The 21263-nt window shown below is 59.0% G+C and overlaps 2 protein-coding genes across 3 annotated transcripts in view; one reads left to right on the top strand and one right to left on the bottom strand.

Moving 5' to 3' along the window:
• Positions 1 to 1911, top strand: part of ARHGAP44 (Rho GTPase activating protein 44) — a 46404-nt gene extending 44493 nt beyond the window's left edge. For both annotated transcript variants that reach the window (XM_080825813.1, XM_080825812.1), the window contains one exon: positions 427 to 1911. In XM_080825813.1, the coding sequence (XP_080681939.1) occupies positions 427 to 566 (140 nt within the window). In that variant the 3' untranslated portion in view covers positions 567 to 1911. The remainder of the gene's footprint in view (positions 1 to 426) is intronic.
• On the bottom strand, positions 1561 to 20475 carry ELAC2 (elaC ribonuclease Z 2). Its single transcript, XM_080825811.1, has 24 exons — positions 20194 to 20475; positions 19655 to 19705; positions 19443 to 19513; positions 18647 to 18711; positions 18164 to 18221; positions 17696 to 17764; positions 16752 to 16859; positions 15733 to 15791; positions 13498 to 13556; positions 13319 to 13391; positions 12584 to 12696; positions 11153 to 11248; positions 10243 to 10381; positions 10081 to 10166; positions 8384 to 8502; positions 7246 to 7342; positions 5932 to 6070; positions 5526 to 5564; positions 5293 to 5402; positions 4729 to 4828; positions 4526 to 4646; positions 4330 to 4408; positions 3704 to 3848; positions 1561 to 3122 (listed from the first exon to the last, which is right to left on the bottom strand). Exons 1-24 carry the CDS (start codon positions 20424 to 20426, stop codon positions 2886 to 2888), a joined length of 2466 nt encoding a protein of 821 aa, XP_080681937.1. The 5' UTR covers positions 20427 to 20475; the 3' UTR covers positions 1561 to 2885.
• Positions 20476 to 21263: the final 788 nt, after the last annotated feature.

The following is a 21263-nucleotide window of genomic DNA, read 5'->3' as shown; positions in this document are numbered from 1 at the left end:
TCAGTGCCCGCAATGAGGACATTCTGGGAGGGGAGCAGCTGCCCCGGTGCCGACATGTGTTGTTTATCCCCACGGCCTCCCCCAGTGGTTCAAGGACTTGGAGAACGGGGTGCTTTTCACCGCCTCCTACCCTCCCTCCCTGCGGCCGCCCTGAAAGCAGCCTCCCGACCGGGAATGGAGCCGGAGGGTGTGCGGAGAACGTGGCGCGGGAGCTGTTGCAGCGCTCGTCCTTGAATGTCCCCGGGCGGGATGGAATTGGGGTGCTCTGGTCCTGCGCGCTCACGGGGTGAGCGGGAGCAGAGCAGCCCAACCCCAAGCCGACCCTGCGCCAGGCTGCCTCCGTTAGCCCCAGGACGCGCCGGCCGGTGACCCCGCCACCCCCCTCTCCTGCCGCTCTCAGCCGCCTCTCTCTCTGCTGCCTTGCAGATCTCGTCCACTTTGACATCCCCTCCATCCACGTAGAGCTCGGGCCGCCGCTCCGCCTGAGCCCCCTGGAGCACGCTCGGCGACACTCGGTGACAGAGAAGAGGGACTCGGAGGAGGAGTCTGAGAGCACCGCCCTCTGACCCGCCCCGCCCCGCGCGTACATACCCGGGCCCCGCCCACCACACTCCGCCCCGCCCCGGAGCGTCCCGGGCTCGCGGGGCTGCAGCTGTGCGGCTCGCGGTCCCCTCCGGCTTGCGTGGCCCGTGCGGGTGCAGACCTCCTTCGTTCCCTCGGGGTGGTGACTCTGGCCTTTTGTTTGATCTTTGCCTTTTGACTTTGTGCCTCTTTTGATCCACTTTAGCCTCCACGCCCAGCGGCGCCCCCTCCGCCCAAGGGCTTCGGTGTCAGAAAGGCCCTTTGCGAGTGTGGGCGGGGGGTGGGGGGGGTGGGGGGGTGCGGTGCGCAGGAGGGTCGGCCTGCCGGGCTCCACCCGCGGCTTCCGCCCGGGCTCTGACACTCTGACACCTCGTGCCTCCAGTGAGGGAGGGGGGTTCCCCTCCCCTACAGCGCACGAGGTCTGGATCCTAGAAGGCCCGCTGCCCAAGCTGGGGTGGGGGCGCAGGGGAGGGGGCCAGCCCGTGTAAAAATCTTTCAGGCCGCCCTTACTGCGTGGGCTCTAAAGTCAATGGCTAAAGACAAAACCTGTTTCAATTCCTAACAGTTTGACTTTTTCCGACCCCGGGACTGAGCGCTCCCGTCAGGACCTTCTCCTTTTGTACTAATGAGTTTAAAAAGATCTGGAGGGGGTCTAGACGGTGCACAGTCCCTCCCGCGCCCCACAGCAACCTCTGCTGACAGTAATTCCAGCCCCCAGGCTCCCAGAGGCTGGGGGCCAGAGCCTGCCTCTCCCTCCTGGCGGTCACAGGGACTAGCAATAAATTTGTTTCCCAGAGCACGTGGAGGACAGTAAGGCAGCCTGAGGGGACACGAGGCTGGTGCCACTGGCCCTGCCTTGTGGCGGCCTCGCTCAGCTGTGGGTCATCACGCTCCCCCTCAGGGAGTTTCATCGCGTCTCTGGGAGTCCAGTCACACTTTGGGATTGAGGGAGTGAGAGACAGATTCGGGTCATGCATGCCAAGTCAAACTTTCCAATTTTATCCTTTTAAAATAGATGATATACCTATACAGGATATAATATTTGTATATATGAAATCTATATTTGTTTAATTTGAGCCAAACTAAAGCAATGTATAGGTGTACAATGAGAAATTTAAAGGCTTAGTTATTTTTCCCGACACAGTGTAAGATAACTCTGCCCCGATGGGGGGATTCGCCAACTTTGGATGTTAACAGCTTTGCTCACTTCCTGGCAAGGACGGGTATGTCCCCAATTTGTAACGGAGCCCAGGGGTCGAAAGTTACCTTTAAATACATGTACAAATAGTTGTTGAAAGTAATGTTATTAAAATAGGTTTATTATCCCTGAGCGTGGCCTATCTTCGTGTGTTGATAAGAAGCTTGTTGGGGACACGCGTCCATGCAGGTGCCCCTCAGGAGGACATCGGAGGTCACGGCTGGGCCAGGCTAACTCCTCAGTCTGTCTTCCACATCGCCTGAGCTTTTAAAGCTCCGTGTTCTCACAAATATGTGCCAAATTAATCAGATGATTTCATTTCCATACACTAACCTCAGTGTTGTCAAATCCCAAAAGGAGAGCAAGAGTTGGCCAGCCTGACGTCCAATTAATTCTCCCCACGGAAGGCGGTGACGGGGGCTTATTCTCGCCGTGGGGCAAAGTACATAGGTGGCCTCCACCTCCCCCTGGGACTGCGGGAAGACGTGGCTGTTCCTGAGCTGCTGCCGGGGCACAGCTGACATGGCTTGACTCGGTCAGAAACTAGGCTCCAGCAGGATGGCAGCTCCCCGGGTCGTTGCTGCGATCAGAGCTGGCTTGCAGCTCACACTGGGTACCCGGCAGCGCAACCCTGCAGGGCAGGGACACACCTGCTCAGAGGGGGCACTGGGACGAAGCAGAGCATTCAGATGCCAGGCGGCCCGTCCCTGTGTTCCGTCTTTGGAAAGGCTATTCCTGGAGTCCTGTCCACGACCCAGCGTTCCCGGACTTGGCTTGCCTCGGGCGTGCAGAGCGAGTAACTTGGCCGGAGCAGGCGTGGGCACGCCGTCTTCCCGTGTGACTGCTTTAAAAAGCGGTTTGTACCAAGGTCTGGTTGTCCCCGTTCTTCCATCCAGCAGCCTCACGGCCCGAGGTCGTGTCAGGTGCCGGCCGGAGCAGGCACCCAGCAGGGCCATCCCCGTGCAGGGGTCTCAGCCGAGACCTGCGTGCACACCGCCCTGCCCCGGTGCCTCCCCATCGAGCCCAGCCCTCCAGCTCCCACCAGGCCAGGAGCCCACGCCGTGCCACGCAAAGGATGCTGGCGTCCGGGGTCCCTCCTGGGCCCTCACTGTGCCCTGACTTTCTTGCTCTGTGGGCTCTGCGGCTGCTCTGCAAGGGCCCGCTTGTGTGGGGACATCCCGTCCTCAGGGCTGGCCACCTGCTCCCGGGACAGCAGGGCCGCCCGTGCCAGCCGCACCTCCCGCTTCTCCCTTCGCTCCTCCATCTCCTCAATGTCACCGGCAAACAGGGCTTTCAGCGGCGCGGTCAGCTTGGGCACTGTCGGGAGGTCCCCGAAGCAGACCTGGAAGGCAAGTCCGGATTCAGGACGTGCGTCCGGGGACCGGGCAGCAGTGAGACGGGGGGAGCCCTCTGTGCACAGGGCAGGCGCCAGCTCCCTCCTCGCCCACCTTCGTGGCAGCTGATCATCCTGGAAGACGGGTGAGGCCAGGGGAGAGGGAGGAAGGCCTCTCGAGAAAAGGGCACTGACGCCCGACTCCTGGCTAAGGGGGCAAAACAGAACGGGCCTCCGGAAAGGAGAGGCAGTCCAGACTCTGAAAACCAGCGTCCTCAGAGGCAAACCCCGGCCCCTGCCCTCATTCAGGGGGGCCAGAGGGGCAAGGCTGGCTCCCCCATCGGGAGAGCGGAGCACACGGTCTCCCCAGCAAGTGCTGGGGCACAAGTCACCTGGCTGGGGGAATGGCCGGCCCGAGTCCCCCAGTCACTTCCAGCAGGCCCTGCCAGCCCAGCTGGTGCTGGCCCCGACCAGCGGCAGGGAGGGGGATGGTGGTGGTGGTGCAGACCCCTCTGACCCTTGGCCCCGAGTACCCCGCGGAGGGAGCACAGTCTCTACCCCAGCCCCCCCCCGGCCCGCGCAGCACAGACCTTCATGTGGTCAAAGGCAATCCCCACTTTCTCGTTGAAGTCGGGGCTGAAGAGGGGCACCTTGGCATAGCGCTGGCTGAAGTGGTTCAGCATGGTGAACCCCGCGTTCATCCGCACCCCCACGCCAATCGCCTGGGACGTGGTGCTGCCAACAGAGGGGCCGCGTGAGGCTGACGTCCGAGCACAGGGAAGGCCCCGGCCCCTAGACTGCCCCGTGCACCCTGGGAAGGCCATGTCTCTGGCCGACACAAACTCGTATGGACCAGAGCCTTCACTCACACCCCCTGGTGGAGCCTGGACCCAGCGCTGGCGGACCCCCGCCCGTTGGTGAGGGCAGCGGGGAACAGGCAGGCGGCTCCTCACAGCGGCCGGGGCTGGGGGTATGACACACACTCGTCACAGCAAAGCCCAGATCCACCCGGGCGGTTCCCTGACATGGCTGACTGCTGACGCCCGCGCACCGAGAGTACTCTCAGAAACCCCCATGGCCTCAGCAGGAAGCAGGCCAGCTGGCCTCTTGTCACTGTCACCAGAGATCAGTGTCCCCCAGGGCTGACGCAAGGCTGGTCTGTGCGTCACCCGGGAGGGAACAGAGCAGGTCACTGCGGCTCAGGGCTCTCCCCTACCTGTGTGTCTTTTCCACGGCCTCCTCCTCCAGGCCGTCTTCCAGCGTGGCCTCATGTATCAGGAGGGTGGCGTCCTTCCCTAGGGAGTAACAGGTGTGACCAGTGGAGCAGAGCCCATGCCTGAGACACGCTGCACGAGCTGCCCCGACCCCATGTGCTCGCTGGGACGGCCTCGCAGTCTACTGCCTCTACTTACCCATCTGGACCAGGGCCTCGCAGGGCATGGTGTCCCCGGAGTAGACCACTTTCCAGCCGGACGTGTGGACCAGCGCGCAGCCAAAAGCATGCTTGCAGTGCCGCACCAGGCAGGTCTGAAACTGTAGTAGTGGGCGAGCGGCTGTGCAGCCGAGCCCCCGTCACCACCGCCCCTCCCTGCCCCCGCCGCAGGTGCCCCCTTACTTCAGCCAGCTCGCACGCTTCCAGCAATGAACCCATGAGCCTTTCAACGGCGGGGCTGGAGACCTCCGCTCCTTTCTGAAGGCACTTGGCAGGAATCAGGCTGGGTGGACACAACGGTTCAACAGTGAACATGAAAGAGTTTTTTTAATGTGATTCCAAGTTCAAGCATCTGGCTGCAGAGCTCCAAACTCCTTATCATAAAGAAACACAAACCTGTCACTTAGAGGAAAGAGGAGTCAATTAAAAAGAGCCAAACCAAGCCCTCCAGGCTGTGGCAAGGGACCTGGTGGGTGGGCACTGCCCACTGGGGAGGCAGGGGGAGGCCCGCCCCACAGGCCGGGATAGACCCCGGGCAGGCAGACACACCACCCCGGGATGGGAGGGGCCAGCCCTGTGCCAGGCACTGCTCGGGGACTCGGCCCCAGAGTGTTTCGTGGACAATCTCAGGACCAGAACAGAAGCGCAAAGAGGGCGGAGAAGACCCCCGTATGAAAGCAGGCACCGGCCGCTTGTCCCCCCACCCCCCAGAAAGGTGCCGGCGGGGGTGGGGGCACCGTCGCTCACCTCACGTGCTGCAGCAGCTGCTGGCACTGGTTGTGGTACAGCTGGAGCCAGGCCTTGAGCTGGGTCGGGGCCACCACCAGCAGCGGGGGACAAGGCTTCCCCAGGGACGCCTGAGACAAGGACACCGGAGCCGCTGAGTCCACAGCAAGAACGGCTCCGGGTGACAGGAGGTGTGGCTGCAGACGTGCAAGCCACCAAACTCAAGTGTCAGGAAGATCGAGGGCCACACTCACCAGAGCCCGTTCTCTCTGCAGCAGGATATTGAGCAAGCCCTGCGCGGGGAGGCGGGGGGGGCAAGGGGACACGGCGTGAGCCACGGTCAAAGTCAGCTTTCCGCCCAGCGTCCGGGTTCTGGAGTCGTCCTCCCTCCCTATCGGCCACCATCCCCCAGCGCTGCCATGGGCAATGTGACCAGGGCAGGGACCGGGGACCCAGCTAGCCCGGGGACAGCAGGCCTCCTGTCTCCGGCTGAGGTCCCCTCGGAGCAGGCCAGCCAAGGCCTCGCTGCTGCGGGACAGCGGGGCGCCTGGAGGGACAAGGAGGCTCCCCCAGCTGAGTGACAGCACTAGCGAGAGGAAAAGCTGGTGCCCGGAGCAGCCCCTGCCGTCCGCTGGGGCCCCGTCATCCGCTGTCACTCACCGTGTGGTGATCCGCGTGCAGGTGAGACACGAACACGGCGGCGAGGGTGCCCAGGACCCTGTCCACCTCATCTCCATAGTGACGGCACAGCTGCCCAAACGTGCCCTCACCACAGTCCAGGAGCAGCGACCTGTTAGGGCTGCGGACAAGAGCGACAGTCACGCCGCCAGGCAAGGCTTCGAGGTCTGGAGGGTTTGCATTTCAGCAAGAAGAGCAGGAAGCGGCTCTGCGCTTCCGACGTCTTCCAGAACCCCTCGTGCTCATTCCGAGAAGCTTCCCTAAACTCGAAGTCCTTTTTCCAGCATCCAGACTCATTATACAAAAGCACTGATGAGCCTTGGAACCCTGAAACCCCTGAACGTATGCAGAGTCCCCAGAGCCACACAGACGGTGGCGGCAAAAACCACAGCCCCAAGGATGCACCTCGGATTGTTTAAACGGAACGTGGCGACGCCCCTGTGGGTGCTCCGGGCATTGGGCACTGGGCGTGGACACAGGCTGCTGTGCACCTGCTGCCCTCGTCAAACCCCCAGGGAGGACAGGCTGGGCCTGCCGAGCCGCTTCACCGCATCTCCTCAGCGGCGAGAGAAGTGTGTCCCAGAGCGGGTGTCTCTGCTAGCGGGGCGCACTTCTAAGCGCTGTGTGCGACGAGCGCGTTAGCTGCTCGGTCGCCCTCCACCGCCAGCATCCAAGATGACAAAGCAAAATTTCAGAGCCAGCCTGCACTTCCTGCAGACGTGAACATGGCTGGGGACCCGGGCTGACCTCTCTGGGGGCAAGGACACCAGGAAACCCAAGAGAATCCCTCAAAACCCACCGGCAGTCCAGGGGCTGATCACGAGACCAACGCACACACCCCGCAGCTGTCCCCCCGGCACCGGCAGTCACCAGTTAGGGCACGGCCCAGCCAGTGGTGTAGACACCAACTCATGCTCCGGGTCCGCCCCTGACCAGCTGTGGGAACCAGTAACCTCTTGGGACGTTAGTCTAGCTGTCAAGGAAATGGGTTGATCATGATTTCCTAGGCTTACTGTGAAAATTCAGTGACATCATTTCTTAGCAAGGTGCACGGCCCACGGCAGAGCTGGCTGTTTTTGTCAACAGACAGAACAGGCAATGAAGTCGGGATTCCCAGGAACTATCAAAGGCATTAACACCCACTACTCCCCTTGTGGGCGCTCTGGCCAAGGTGACAAGCGTACACGCTGTCACACGGCTGCATCTTCAAACTGGCCCCGGGCTGGGGGTGTCGGGGGGGGGGGGGGGACGCGTGCGCCCCCCGTGCATGGAGGGCTTCTGGGACAGCAGCAGTACCTTATGTTGACAAGCGTGGCACTGACGTTTCGGATCTTCATCGGGATGGCGGAGCCCGTTCCGAGGAAGACAATTTCTGGATACTGGGTTCTCTTCTCTGTGGAAAACACACGGTAGAAGGGTCCATTACCCAAAGGGACAGCATTCATGAGAGGGGTAGGGCCTACCTCCCAGGAGGGGCCAGAGGTCCCACCTGACAGGGGTCCCTCTGTAGGGACCTCCTTGGAGGCAGGGCCCCGGGCTATTTGGGGGTAAGTGGCCGTCTGCAAGGCACAGCAAATAAACCCCACAGCCTTTCTTCCCAGAGACCTTCTCTAGATCTCTCACAGCACAAAGGGCACTTCTTCAGGCTACAAATCATTTACCTCAAGGGGCTGATGTCTGCCTGGCGTCCAGCCCTTACCAACAGACCTGTTCCTCCTGCAGGTGCCATAACCACCTTGCTGGGAGGAACCCCGGGCTTACAGGGGAGCAAACAGGCTCAGAGGGTCAGCCCTCCAGAGGGGAAGAGGCAGAGCCAGGACCGGAGTCCAGGGAGACCTGATGTGCCCCTTCCACGAGAGGGGAGACTCTATACCAGCCCAGGCTGACTTCCCCGGAGAACATGCCAGGGAGGGAAAGACCATCCAGCTGCATTCACGCTCCCCGCTTTCTAGTCCAGCGTTCTCGGCTTCTAGCACTAGCTGCAAAACCAGCTAATGGACCAGCAGTCCCCAAGCTCCCCCCAACAGCCTTTCCTGATGCGGTGACGAAGGCCCAGCATGGTGAGGGACGTAGCCAGGTCTGCCGCGGCTCCCCATTAGCCAGGCCAGGACCAGATCCCGTGTTGGCGGAGGCCCCGATCCAAAGTTCTTTGCAGGGTCTTGCAGGAGCGCCCAGAACCACAGCCCACGGCGCGTACTTGCCACACAAGGGCGGGGCGCCGTTGCCGAACGCTCGGGTTGAACTGGTCTTGGTGGGGAGGGCAGGCGAGCAGGCGCGGGCACGGGTGTGTTTAGAGAATAAAGCCGCACTGGGTCATGGAACTAGACCTGGTTAGATGGTGCCAGGCTGTGGTTCTCCCGAGTGCTCTGAAAACACCCGCAGGAGGGCAGCGGCCCACAGAGGAAGGCGGCTCCGGGGTCTTCCGCTCGCTCACCTGCTGGGTCTGGGCCGGCCTGCGCGGCCTGGCGGTACTCCTGCACGCTTTCCTGGAAGTTGGGGAGCTCCAGGGCCTCAGCGATGAATTCATCGGGATTGCAGACAATAACAGCATCCCTGCAGGGAGGACAGCATCTCAGTGACCAAAGCAGGCATGTGGCCTCAAGCAGACACCCATGTGGATATCCGGAACCAACTTATGGACACAATCTGCAGAAAGTTCTCCAAATCAAGACGGAAGACGAAGCAAGCCCAGGCCAGTCCTATTCTACCATGCGGAACCCTTCCCAGCAAAGCGGGGGTCTCGGAGCACGTTCTGAACAGCTTTGGCCCCTCAGGACATCTCAGCTCAGAATGTGACGATCCCGGCAATACTGCCATCCAGCGGGGTCCTGACCTCTGCCCGCCAGATGCCACCAGTACCCGCACCCCCTGCCGGACTGTAACAACGACAAATGTCTCCAGACGTGGCCTGATGTCCCCTGGGAGCCCGAGGAAGGGATGGGAGGAGGGTCAAACGGTCCTAGCTGACCAGCCTGGCGAGCAGCGGCTCCCACACGAGCGTGGGCACAGCTCGTCCCAAGAACCATGTGGAATGCAGGCCCTGATCCGGCACCACGGGCTGCAGCCTGGGGCGGTCTCTAGCAAGGCCCTGATGCTCCCAGGGTCCGGGCACACGGAGAGGCCGGCCGCGGATCAGCGGCTCTCCACCCTGACTGGGCACTACGCTCCCCCTCGAGCTCATGCAGCAAGGCCCGACCGGCTCCCCAGAGTAGCACATGAGGCCTGGGACGCGCGCTCCCAGGTAAAGGAGGATCTGGGCACCGTGCCAGGCTTGTCAGTCAAGGTCTGCGAACCACCTGTGCAGACGCGGACAGCAGGCTCCGAAGTCCCAAGCCCGCACCTGGGGGCCCCCATCATGCAACCAGGCGGTCTCTCAGAAACCCCAACTATTCAGCACCCGCCCCTTCTCATCCGGACACAGCACAGTGGGCAGGAAGCTTTGACCTGTTCTAGATGCACACTGGACACATGACCCACAAGGGGATTACTGGCCGGACGGGGGGGGGGCAGGGGCCTCAGGAACGGGTCACACCACGACCCAGCAGTCCCACACCTGAGAATCGCTCTAGGGGACAGAGTTCCACTGAGACACACACGAAGCATTTCCCACTTCGTTAAGACAACAACCGAGAAACGTCTGAAATGAGCAAACATCCCCGCGTGGGGCACCCAGAAAAGCCTCGTTCCTGAAGGCTACGTAACGTGTCATGACTCAGGAAAAGACAGGCCTGTCAGGCCACAGACCCACACGCACGCTTTCCAAAAGATTATTCCCCACATGGTCCGATTCAAAAAACAAAATGTTAACAATCATTATCTCCTGTCTTGGAGAACGGGATCACGGGATCACAGCTGCCTAATCTTCTTCATCAAATGCTTTGTTCTTTGTTGTCAAACAATGGATCCCCCGCACAGTTTTCATTTAGGAAAGAGATTCATCACTGGCCTCCTCTTCCCAACCTCAACCCCAACCAGAGCGGCCTCCGGCAGAGACAACCCTGCTGGGGAACTCCCCCGTCCGCCGTGGCAGGGGCAGAGCTCAACACCTGGGACACACACCGCCGGGCCCTTCCGGAGAAGAGCTGGGCACCCCCGATCTAGACCCTTCCATCGGCTCGGAGTCGCACAGACCTCTGCCACTCCCTCCGCGGACGGAGCTGATACTTGAGGAGACATTCGCCCCGGACTGTGGGCACAGGGAGGGCGGCGTGTTCCTCCTGGAAGACACAGATGTGCTCGGTGGAGAGAAGGAGAAGGCGAGACACCGGGCCAGGGGACCGCGGGGGATACTACCTGGCGCTGGGGGGTGGCGAGCAGGGGGAAGATGGTGGGGTGGATGAGGCTGAGCTGCGTCTGGATCTTGTGGCTGCGGAGATTGTGGACGGAGGGGCAGCTCTCGTTCAGGACCAGGTGCTGGGTGGCGGGCCCAAACCTACGGCAAAGACAGCGTGTTCGCAGCGCCCTTTCCGGGGGACGCCCACCAAAGGGGTGGCAGGGACACCAGGGGCAAAGAAGGTGGAGGGAAGGGGTTGGAGAGTAAGTGCGGGTTCAGAATCACCCGCCGCCCCGCCCCTCTGCTTCCAAGTCTAGGGCCCGGATTCACACGCCCGGGCGTGTGCTGCCAGGAACCCCAGACGAACCCGGAGGCTGAGAGGTCAGGGGCCTCCAGCCAGGCACTGGGAACAAAGTGGAGTAGCAGTACGCAGAGGCGTCCTAAGGCTGCTTAAGACTCGTGCCCTCCAGGGAGGGAGCAAGAGAGGGAGGCGGGCCAGGAGGGGTGAAGAGCCTGGGAGGAGCAGGCGGGAGGCGGAACTCGAACACTCCCACCTGGCGCTGAGCTTGGCCCGATGGGCCCCAAGGGAAAGGCAGGGTGACCTCTTCTCCACTGAACACTGGTACACCTCTGCCTCGCAGGGTCGGGGGGAAGAGGGGAGGAAACGGAATGAGCTGCCGAGTCGTCGACACCCTGCCTTCACCCTGGAAACTGAGGGCGTCACTCTGTACTTTAGGACCCGGCTGCGGAGCGCGAGCGGGCGGACACTGGGCGGGGAGGGCGGAGGCTGGACACCAGCAGCAAGTGCGCGCGCACGGCGCCCCCTAGCGGCGGCTCAGAGCTACTGGCGGCTGCTCCCCAAGCCCGGGGAGGGCAGGGAGCCCTGGCAGGAAGGGGACGGAGGGGAGGACAGGGGGAAATGCGTCCTACCTCTCCATCCACTGCTGGTATCTGGGGTCCTCAAGCACACACTGTGGGGCCATGTGAACCACCAGCGCCACGGGGGCATCGGCATGGCCTTGGTACCTGGGCAGAAGGGAGGACGAGCGCAGTTGGGCTCTGCACAGAGACGCACACTCAGAACCTTCCCAAACTCGGACCATGCGGCCAGGGCAGGCACCGCGTGGCCTGCTCCCAGGGCCTGCAGTGACCCTGGCCTCCACGCTCAGGCCAGGCTGTGCCCGGGCTGCTCCCAGAGTGTCTGAGCCCGCCAGGGTGCCACATTGGGGCTTCTCTAGTCCTCAGGCTCTGGGGCTGCTCCCTGGGCCTTCCCAGCACGAGCTCTGCTTTCGCTTTCACAGGACCTTCCCCCGTGAATTTTGGGCACCCGCAGTCGCACCTGGCCATCTGCCTTCCAGCAGACCCGAGCCACGGGCACAGAGAATTAAAATCGTCTGTAATTCCCCCGTCTAGAGTCGTCACTTACTAACACTGAGCTGTTTCCTTCCAGTTCCCATAAAAAAAAAAAAGCACACGTAGTACTTCCTACCTACCCCTCCTCACATGCACCCGCACAGACCCAGGTGTCTACGGGTCGTGCAGGTAAACCTGGCAGCGTCGCGTCAGCGCACACGCCCCTCAGCTCACAGCCACTCCACGCGGCTTTGCTGCCTGTAACCTGATGGCAACACGAAGCCTGTGCCACCACAGGACCCGGATTCACCCAGCAAGAAAAAAGTCCGTCTCAGGAAGAGCTTCCAACGTGAATTTAAAACATCACGGCTGCCCAAAAAAGATCTGTTGTGATAAGCGGAATAAAGCACTACATGCAAATCATAAATACGAATTAGGAACCGGAGAAACCCAGGGAGAATAAACCCCTGAGAATGGGAGAGAAATGGAGACACCGTCGTGGGGGGCAAAGCTACCCAGGATGGATGCTGAGCCGCCAAGGGGTCCGCCGCCTTGGGCGACAGGAGAGCAAGGCAGAAGAGCAGACCGAGGCTGTGCCCGGACAGAGAGTCCGTCCCTTAACGGGGACCTTTGACCAAGACGGTCTCACAACCTTCAGACCCACCCACACAGGCTCAATACAGGCAAGTGAAGAAAACGTACTTAGGTAAAAATAACCCCAATAACAACTAGGGTATTAATTAGAACTGAAAGTGCTAGAGTGTGTCCTAGACTTAGCACTCTAACTGGCCACTGGTTTTCTAGTCTGCACGTTGTCTCGGGCTTTCGATCTTTTCTAATTTCACTACCAAGGCTGTGCGCACAGAGCCCACCAGGCAGGAGTCTGGAACCCAACTCGTGGGCTTCCGCGTCCGCGGCTCGGTGCCAGGAGCAGCCGTGGGTCAGGCAGACCCCCCGACACCCTGTCGATGCCGGCCGGGCTCCCCCCACCCCCAGAGCCCTCATTACCTCTTGAACGTGGCGTTCTCACAGATGGGTTGGATGAATCCTTTATCCGGACATTCCACCACAACAAAAGCAAGACCAGGATCCGGAGGAGTACAGATCTCTTCGGGCAGAATCTGTGAAATCACCAGGGTCACGGTTCTCTCCCGGGGCAGAGTCGCAGCTCAGCAAACACACCGAATGGCCTTCAAGTCAACGCCTCCCCCCTTACATACTCCCTCCCCGGTCCCCGAACAAGGGCAAAACCAACTCGAGGATCACCACCCATGCCCTCCCCGTGCCCCGCTTCTGTATGCCAGGCAGTGGCTCGCAGAGGGCGTCTCAAACCCTGGGTGGCCACGAAACCAGGCGGGACATCCAAGGTGCCCTCAGGTCCGTGGCCATTGGTCTGGACATCCTTAGACGCCGGAGAAAACATCCTGGCTAAGAACACGGTGGCATTCCCTGGGGCCGGGGCCTAAAGTCCATCCTCAATGGACAATGCCTGGACCTCCAGGACAGGGGACAGCCCCCATCCGTTGGGAGGAGGACCCTCAAATCCTAAGTAGACACTCTGTAGACATGCCCAAATGTAGCCAGCATGGACAAGCAGGACAAGTCCAGGTAAGAGACCCTGTCGTACCTCGCAGCCCAGTGAGAAAATCCGAGCTGCTCTGTTTCCCTCAAATGTGAGGTCTGGACCCGTGTTCCAGGCCCCAGCCGTCACTGCCGAAACATTATGAAAACGGGGCGTCTCACCTCTCTGCCCTCGTAAGTGATGCTCTTCCCGTCCTTGACGGCAGCAATGATGGGAGCGATGGCAGCTGTCCCGCTGAAACAAGGGGCCAGCCGCCCGTGAGACGGGGTGCGGCAGGGACACGGGTGACCCCCCAACCCCCGGCCCCCAGGCCCAACAGCACGCGTCCCCCAACACTCACACTGGCAGGCCCAGCTCCTTGGCTTTGAGCACCAGGAAGTTTCCCTTCTTCACGTGAAGCTGTGACAAAGAAAATATAAATACCATCTCAGCGAGGGGGGCGGGGGGGGGAGGAAGCCCGGCTTCCATCAGCCTCCGTCCAAGCGCACCTCTCTGGTTTCACTCTCAGGCCACCGCACCGTTCCCCAAAATGCAGCCCGGGTACTGCTCCGAGAGGAAGCACGCTACCTTCCATGCTACCTTCCCAAGAAGTCAGCTATTCTGAAATACTTTAGGACTAGAGGCTCAGTGATTTAAAACATGGCGCGTTAGGGCCCCACGTGAACTTGTTAGGGACGTAACAGAATGCGATCCATTTCCAAATCAAACGAAAAGGCTCCTTCGTGTCCCTGGGGACCAATACCTCTGTCCCACCATCCTGCACGCAGTGTGTAGGAGGTAACGGAACACGACCAGCACTCGGTCTGACAGCCCCGACCATGCAATGACGGGGACAGGGTAACAAAAGCACGGGTGGTCTTTCACTGGTGGTTTTCACAACCTGCCACGTGGCGCTGCTTTTACCCTGGAGGAAAGCTGTCATGAAAGATCCCGGATACGCTCTTATTATGTGAGAACCGCAGACAACAATCCTGCCACAAACCTCAGGACCGTCATTCCGTCTTTGAAAATGTGTATTTTTGGGATCTACTTATTTCATATGTAATAACAAAAAAAAAAATCAGAAAGCACATAAAATATCAGTAAGTCTTTGAGTACTAAATTATATTTGATTTTCATTTTCTTCCTTAGATCTTTAAAAGGAAATTACTCTTAAGGCAAAGTCTCCGATTTGGATCCTCAGGCCTTACTAGGGTTCTAGAATTTTCTGGCTTGGCAAACACTATCCTAGAGGAGGGATTGTAGCTCAAGTGTTTGCATATAAGGCACAGATGATGAGCTCCAATGACACCTTTAGATGATGATGTTGGCCGGGCCTGTTGTGACCAAACGTTCCCTCCACGGACCCAAATGGGTTTCAGGATGGAAACCAAGTGCTCTAACGTTTCACAGGGACCTGCAGACCTAAGGCGGGCAAAACCCCTCCCTCCCCGATAAGCTGAGCTCAACCCATGAGAAACTGTTCCCACCCAAGGGTGCGGGGCATGTGGAACACAGAGGAGAAGCAGAACGCAGCCCCCGAGGCCCCGAGCTGGCAGGCAGCCAACTGAGGCTCACGCTCTCCTAATGGGACAGTCTGCGTCTCAGGCCCTCGCGCGCTAGGTCTCTTTTCGCTGACCCCCCAGAGCTCGGACCAGGTCAGCTTTACTGCCTCCAAACCCTCCGCTGAGCAGCAGCACATTGACTAGAAGAGGGACGAGGGCCCACAGGCCGACCCATGAGAGCAGCGCTCAGAAGGCACGGCGAATGACCAAGGAGGGACGAAAGGGTCTTGGGAACAGTGGCCGGGGACAGCCAGGGCTTACAGGGGCACGTGGCCCGGCACCCAGAGCACATGCCAGCCCACCTCTACTGAGGAAGGCGGGAGGGACCTAATACAATTACCGATGACCAGAGAAACCTACTTGGAAAATCATTTTGCTGCCTAAAAACTCAGAAACATACATGGAACAAGCCTATAGACAACTGCCCTTCACTTTCATAAAAACTACCACTGAAATACGGAGACAGACGAGATACTGATCTTGTAGCTAATAGCGATTATTGCTAACCTTCCAGAAGGGTTTTCCCCAGTGGGTGTGATCATCTGGATAAGAACTACAAGTAGATTTGAAAGTCAACATTACTCCTCAAAAAATCATCACTGCCCACAAAATGACAACGTAGAGCCTCGCCGCAGATAATCCTATTTTAGTGCAAAGCCCTGTTAAAACCAGGCCATTGGTCCAATTTTTCAAACACCCTACAGTAACAGAATTTCCATAGAATTGGACCGACTTCAGATCTGCAGACCCAGGGAATGCTAGCCAACACGAAAACGAGTCTGACGCTACTGGTTGAACAGCTATGGTAAAAGGACCGAAAGTAGAACGGAGTTAGAGGAGTGTGAATGAAAGCCCGATGCACCTGAAGGCAAACGAGGCCGCCTCCATTTCTCAAGTGCAAGGCGGCCCACTGTGGGCAAATGTAAACCAGGGGTCTTTGGAGCCGCCGGCTCTGAAATTGCTGGACGGGAGCTAACTGAGGGTCCCCGTCACACGCTCGCTGAAAGCCCACCGGACGGGCACCTGCTTACCTTACAGACGAAAGCTACAACCAAGGAGGGGTCCCTGCCGCTCTTTTTCTGGCCAATACCTGAGGAAAAACAAGTCGGACTGTAACAAGGTAAACAGGAAGATTGACGGGCTTCACAGACCGACGATTGTCTAAAGTCTAATTCGGTGCCAAATTAAAGGGACATGACAGTTCCGTATAAAGGTCAGAGGAAACACTGGTGTTCTTTCCCCAGCAGACCTGTTCTTTTTCCTACTCACACCTGAGGTCGGAGTGAATAGAAAACACAAATCGCCAGTGGGAAAAGCTTTAGCACAGGCTAGTGAAATGCTTTAAAACATGACACACTTTACCCACATAGTCAGGACAGAGAAAAAATAAGTTGTAACGTGCTTTCCAAACAAGCGTACATGAAACACCAGGAGAGCCAACGGGCCTGCAGAGAAAACACGGGTGTGGGCCTTGAGCTGGGCCATCCCAGGGAGGACGGCTCCCGGGGTCAGCCCCTTCCTGGCCAGACAGACAGACACGATCCAGGCAGGAGCAGGAACGAACCAGCCCTGCCTGACATGGGACCGCAGCCCCGCTGAAGGGGTCCCAGTCCTCCCACACATCTAAGCTTGGCATTAAACTCCGTTTCTCAGCAGGCTGTCCTTCTGGAAGAAGAGGGGCTGATGTGCTCACCGACCTGAGTGGTCGGCTCAGCGGTTTTTTGCATTCGTGAACAAGTCTTTTGCATTAAAGAAAAAACACGAAAGCCTCTGTATGAACCGATCTGCCAGGCCCTGCTCTCCTCTGGGGAAACCGAATACGAATTCTGGGGCCCAGCCAGCACTGGGGGTCGGCCCCAGGGCTCCGTACTGCCGCCCTCAAGGCAATCCTCCTCACTGTCCCCACGGGCCAAGTCCCACAGCACGCCGAGGCGGCGGACGTGTCCGATACAGGCCTCATGGGATAACGATGCCAACGAGGGGCATGAAGGGCAGCGATGAAGAAAACCATGCTCTGGACAGGGGCACTGTTCTGTGGAAACAGCGTTACCATCTGGAAGGTGCTGCTCGTTTTCAGCGGATCCGGAATCCGAAGACCGTCCTGGACTGAGTCGCTCTGGGCTCGGGGATGCCTGGCGCCCTCCACACTTCTGCTCACCTGGTAGGCAGGGGAGACAGTCAAACCCCACGCCCCGGGGGTGAGCTCCTGGCCAGAGCCCCACTGTTCCCCCATCAAGGCAGCCTCTGCCCGAGCCACACCTCCCCTCCCTCCCCTCCCCCTTCAACCCCGCCACCACAGGCACCCTGCAGCCTTTGTCTCCTGGCCAGCCCGACTCCCCTGCCCCTGCCCCTCGTTGGGGGGCTCTCATCTGTGTCCCCTCAGCACTTGGCAGGGATCAGACTAGTGTCAAGGAAATGTCCCCAGGGTCCTCTGTTCTCCTCACAACTGGTAAAACCTGGCGTGCCGTGTGACTGGCCAGACTCCCGGATAACACGGACGTGGCAGGGTCTGTGTGTCCCTAAGTCAAAACCACACCATCCGCCCTGGGGCCTGCAAAGGTTCCAGGGACCCTGTGACCCGCTCACAACACTTCTATCAGCATTAGTATTCACAGAAAAGGTTACCAGTGCAAGCCTCTTCAGCATCCCCTCCCCAGAGGAGTACTTACATCTGCAGCAAGTAAGCCCCAAGCAATAAATGTGCACTTCTGGGAACCACTCACTTTCTGACACTGTCTGATTAGGTGACATCCCAAAGTGTAACCACGACCATTACCTAGGAGCTAAACGTGTCTGTCTGTAAGATCCTAAGCTCCCTGAAGGCAGGAACCATGTCTTAATTCCTCAGCTAAATTTCCGAATCCTATTCAGAAACACAAAACTGGGTACACAGAGCCAATCAATATTCCAGCAGTTTCTAGCTTTACCCCATGTTTTCCTGGCCTGGGACCTACATCCCTCCCTCCTGCTGGGAAATGGGACTCACGCACTCACTGTATATGGGAACCTGGAAGACGGTCATGGTCTCATCCTTATATTCCGGTGCCGAGTGGGGCCGCACAGCTGCGCAAGAAAGACCATGGACAGTGACTGCACTGGGGGGAAACGGGCTTTCCAGATCACCGGCCACAAGCAACCGATTGACCCCGGAATACTGCTGGGAATCTACACTGAACCCGGAATCTCTGAATAAACGACCATTTTTTAGGCAAGAAGCACCCATATATTTTCACTCCCAACGCAGCCGCAACAGTCTCACTGAGAACCATCTCTAACCTATATTTGGGGGCATGATGTTGGGGCACAGAGATTACAACAGGCATTATTTTCAAAATTCATCTCACTGATGAAACACTTGGTTTTAAGGTTTAATTTGGTCCAAGCTTTACGGATTCTAGTTTGGGAGATGGGGGTGTACAGAAGAAAGAAATGGCAGATGAGGAGTCACACTCAGGAACATACCCAGGTCTATTCCTTTCAACGGACCAGAAAATATCTTGATAGCTTCTAGGTATTTTTCCTACAAAAGACAAGGGAAGAAGCAGTGACGGTTGTATAAAGGCAGAACAATGTTCAGAAGCTAGTCTGAAAGGTATAAAGAGGTCTAAAATTTAATAAAAGTAAATGCTAACATTCCGTGTGGGCCTCCCATGTAGTGCCCAACATGTAGTAAGTTGACTTGGGGTTTCGTATGTGTGTTTCATGTAATCCTTAGCAACCTTGTGGAACTCACAGCCATCTCACAGATGAGTAGCCTTAGGTAGCTCTAAGAAACTTGTGCAAGGTCGCACACTTAATCCTGCTTTGGACTCTGGTGTCTAACTTGAAAGGCCCCCCCACCAGCTAACTCTGGAGGGCCAAAGACAAATTTGCAGAAACAAATGCCTGTCACTAACATGAAAAAAGGAGGGGCCGGCTCTGAACGCTGAGTCAGGAGGGACTCACCAGTTGTGGAGGTCCAGAAAGCACACACTTGGGGAGGCCGGTTTCCTTTAAGGTAAGAATCATTCCTGGAAGGGGAAAGAGCATCAGCTGTGTCATCACGGTGCCCTGCAGCTGCCACCAGGAGGCCCACTCCTTACTTAACCAGCTCCGTATCTACTTGTCCTCATCACGGGCCCTGGGGAGAAGGGACTCCTGCTGGAGGTGTAGGGGACATCAGATATTCCTCAGAAGCCTCCAGAATGGGCAGGGCTACGACTGGGGCGAGGCAGTGAGGCACCCAGGACGCCCTTAGGTTCTGCAGCCTAGAGCCCTCACTGCCTCGCCCTGCGGGGTCTCAGGTCTGAGAACGGGATGGGCTCAGCAGTGCACTCTTTCCTATCCACGTCACAAAGTTTACGGACTTTGGCAGTGGCACAACCTTGACCTCTCTCGCTGGTGGGCATGAATAATGGAGCAACCCAGAGAGCGGGTATCTGTGTGGGGCTGCTGAGTCTCAGTGGTAAATACGCGTCCTTTAACCATGACCCACTACACCCTCCAGTTCACTGGCCCGTATCTCCAGTCCAGCAACTCAATAAACTGAACAGATGACAATGCTTGGAAGTAGCACTCGCGTTCAAATCTGTCCTTCTGAGTCACAGCTTTCCAAGCGGCGGCTGACAGGGCTAGTAGAGAAAAAAATTCCAGCTCCCCTGAACTTGGAAGATGGAGGGGGGAAAAAAAAGAGCAACAAGAAAGCAGGCTAAGATGCCAGAGACTTCCCTCTGGCCTCTGACCTCAGAAAGAATACACTTACCACACAACCCCCCCACGTTAGACCAGTGCATCCGGGTCAGGAATATATTATCCAAACGAGCCACCTTCAACCTAAGAATGACATGAACGTTTGAACAGGTCAGACCAGGTCGATCAGGGACCCTCTCTTCTGCTTTAAAAACACTCCTGTCTCTCACCCGGGCTTTGAAGGCCCATGAGCATCTCCGCCCCAAAAGAAAATGGTTGACTCACTTGTGCTCCTGCATGAGCCTCTGCACGCCTTCTCCACAGTTGAAGAGGTACCTGCAAGACGAACATCACGCAAGACACTCAGATGGGACTCTGTACGGTTTTTGCCACGGGTTGGGATGTTTTACTGAACACCACAGAAAACGAAAAAAAAAAAAAAAAAAAAAAGCCCCCAAGCCCCATGTGGTGCTACTACTGGACTGCATTTCTGGCGTGAGGACACTGGTGGGGAACCCTCCCGGGCGGAGGCCAGCAGGGGACTGGGTCCTTTCCCCCGTCACCTGACCTGCTCCCCATACGCCAGCCGTGAGGTCCCGGTGTTGGGGCGCACGGCTCAACGTGTGCCAAGTGGGCCTCGGCGCCCCAAGCTGGAGAGAGGGCGCTGGGGCTCCCGGGAACCGCACGGGCGTGGGATGTAAGACCCCGGGGAGCTCCCAGCCCCTCCCCGAGGGTCCACCGTCGGCTGCAGCAGCGGAATCCCGCACGGGTGACGCGTGGGGGACCCCGGCGCGCAGCACGCGGGGCGGGCGCAGCGCACTGACCGGTTGTACTCGGAAAACACGTAGAGCGCCGCGCCCACGTCCCGGCCGCCGGCCGCCACCACCTGCAGGTACACGGTGTTCGGCCCCCCGGGCTCCCACGACGCGCCGCGCTTCTCCCGCGTGCGCAGGTGCCGCAGCGGGTCCTTGGGCGGCCGCTGGCGGCGGGCGGGTCCCTGCGACATGGCGCGCCCGGCCACGGAACGCAGCAGCAGCACCGAGCGGAGAGCCCACATGCACCAGCCTCCTTCCTAACGCTGCCGGTCACCGGGCTCCTCGTGCCCCACGCCCCGCCCCTCCGCCCCGCGTGGCGGGCCCAGCCAATCAGCGCGCCGCGAGCCCAGCTGCCCGCCTACGCGAGGCCGCGCGCCCAATAGCGAGGAGCCTTGCCCCTCGCGGCCTGTCAATTGGCGACGACCATAGAAGAGGCGCTGGCTAGAGTGCCCCGGACGGCCGCGCCCCTTGCTTCCTTCCGGCTTCCAAACGGCGATTCTTTCCGGAAATTCCTCGTCGCCTGGGGCGGGACTTCCGGGAGGGTCGCTTGTAGAGATTTCGAGGTGCGCGGGGGTGCGAGGGTCCGCGCTGGAGCCCTGTCTCCGCCGATCCTGTCCCGCTGGCCGAGTCAGCCCTTGGAGGGCTGGTTTGTTCTTATAGTAGCAAAAATGAAAGGGAAGTAACAGGCTTCAAGCAAAGTAAAATAGATTGAAACGACCTACCGCGGCCCAAGAGATGCTGGCGCGGGGGGAGGGGGGGGCGTCGCTGGGCTGATGTCCCAGGACAAGCCCTTTGCAGAGAAGAGGACTTCGTGTCCCCTCACACAGCTGGTGAGGATCTCTCCCTGAGCCGGAGCTCAGTTAAAGCCTCTCGAGCTCCGAGGAGCAGCCGGAAACGGGGAGGGTGGTTCACCTGCAGGCTCCCCCCGCACGCGGAACTGGCCGTCGGAGGCCCGCGCACAGCGGCAGCCGTGCGTTCTGTGTTCGGAGTCGCCCGCCGGCGAGGGTCAGGAAAATACTGTCGCCTGTAAAGGGCTTAAGCCGAGAAAGGACTGTGGCATTGCCACCCCCACAAGTATT

Source organism: Martes martes, assembly GCF_963455335.1.
Source record: "Martes martes genome assembly, chromosome: 16".
In the NCBI taxonomy this organism is placed as follows: Eukaryota; Metazoa; Chordata; class Mammalia; order Carnivora; family Mustelidae; genus Martes; species Martes martes.
Note: the sequence above shows the minus strand (reverse complement) of the source record. Positions and strands in the feature narration are given on the sequence as shown.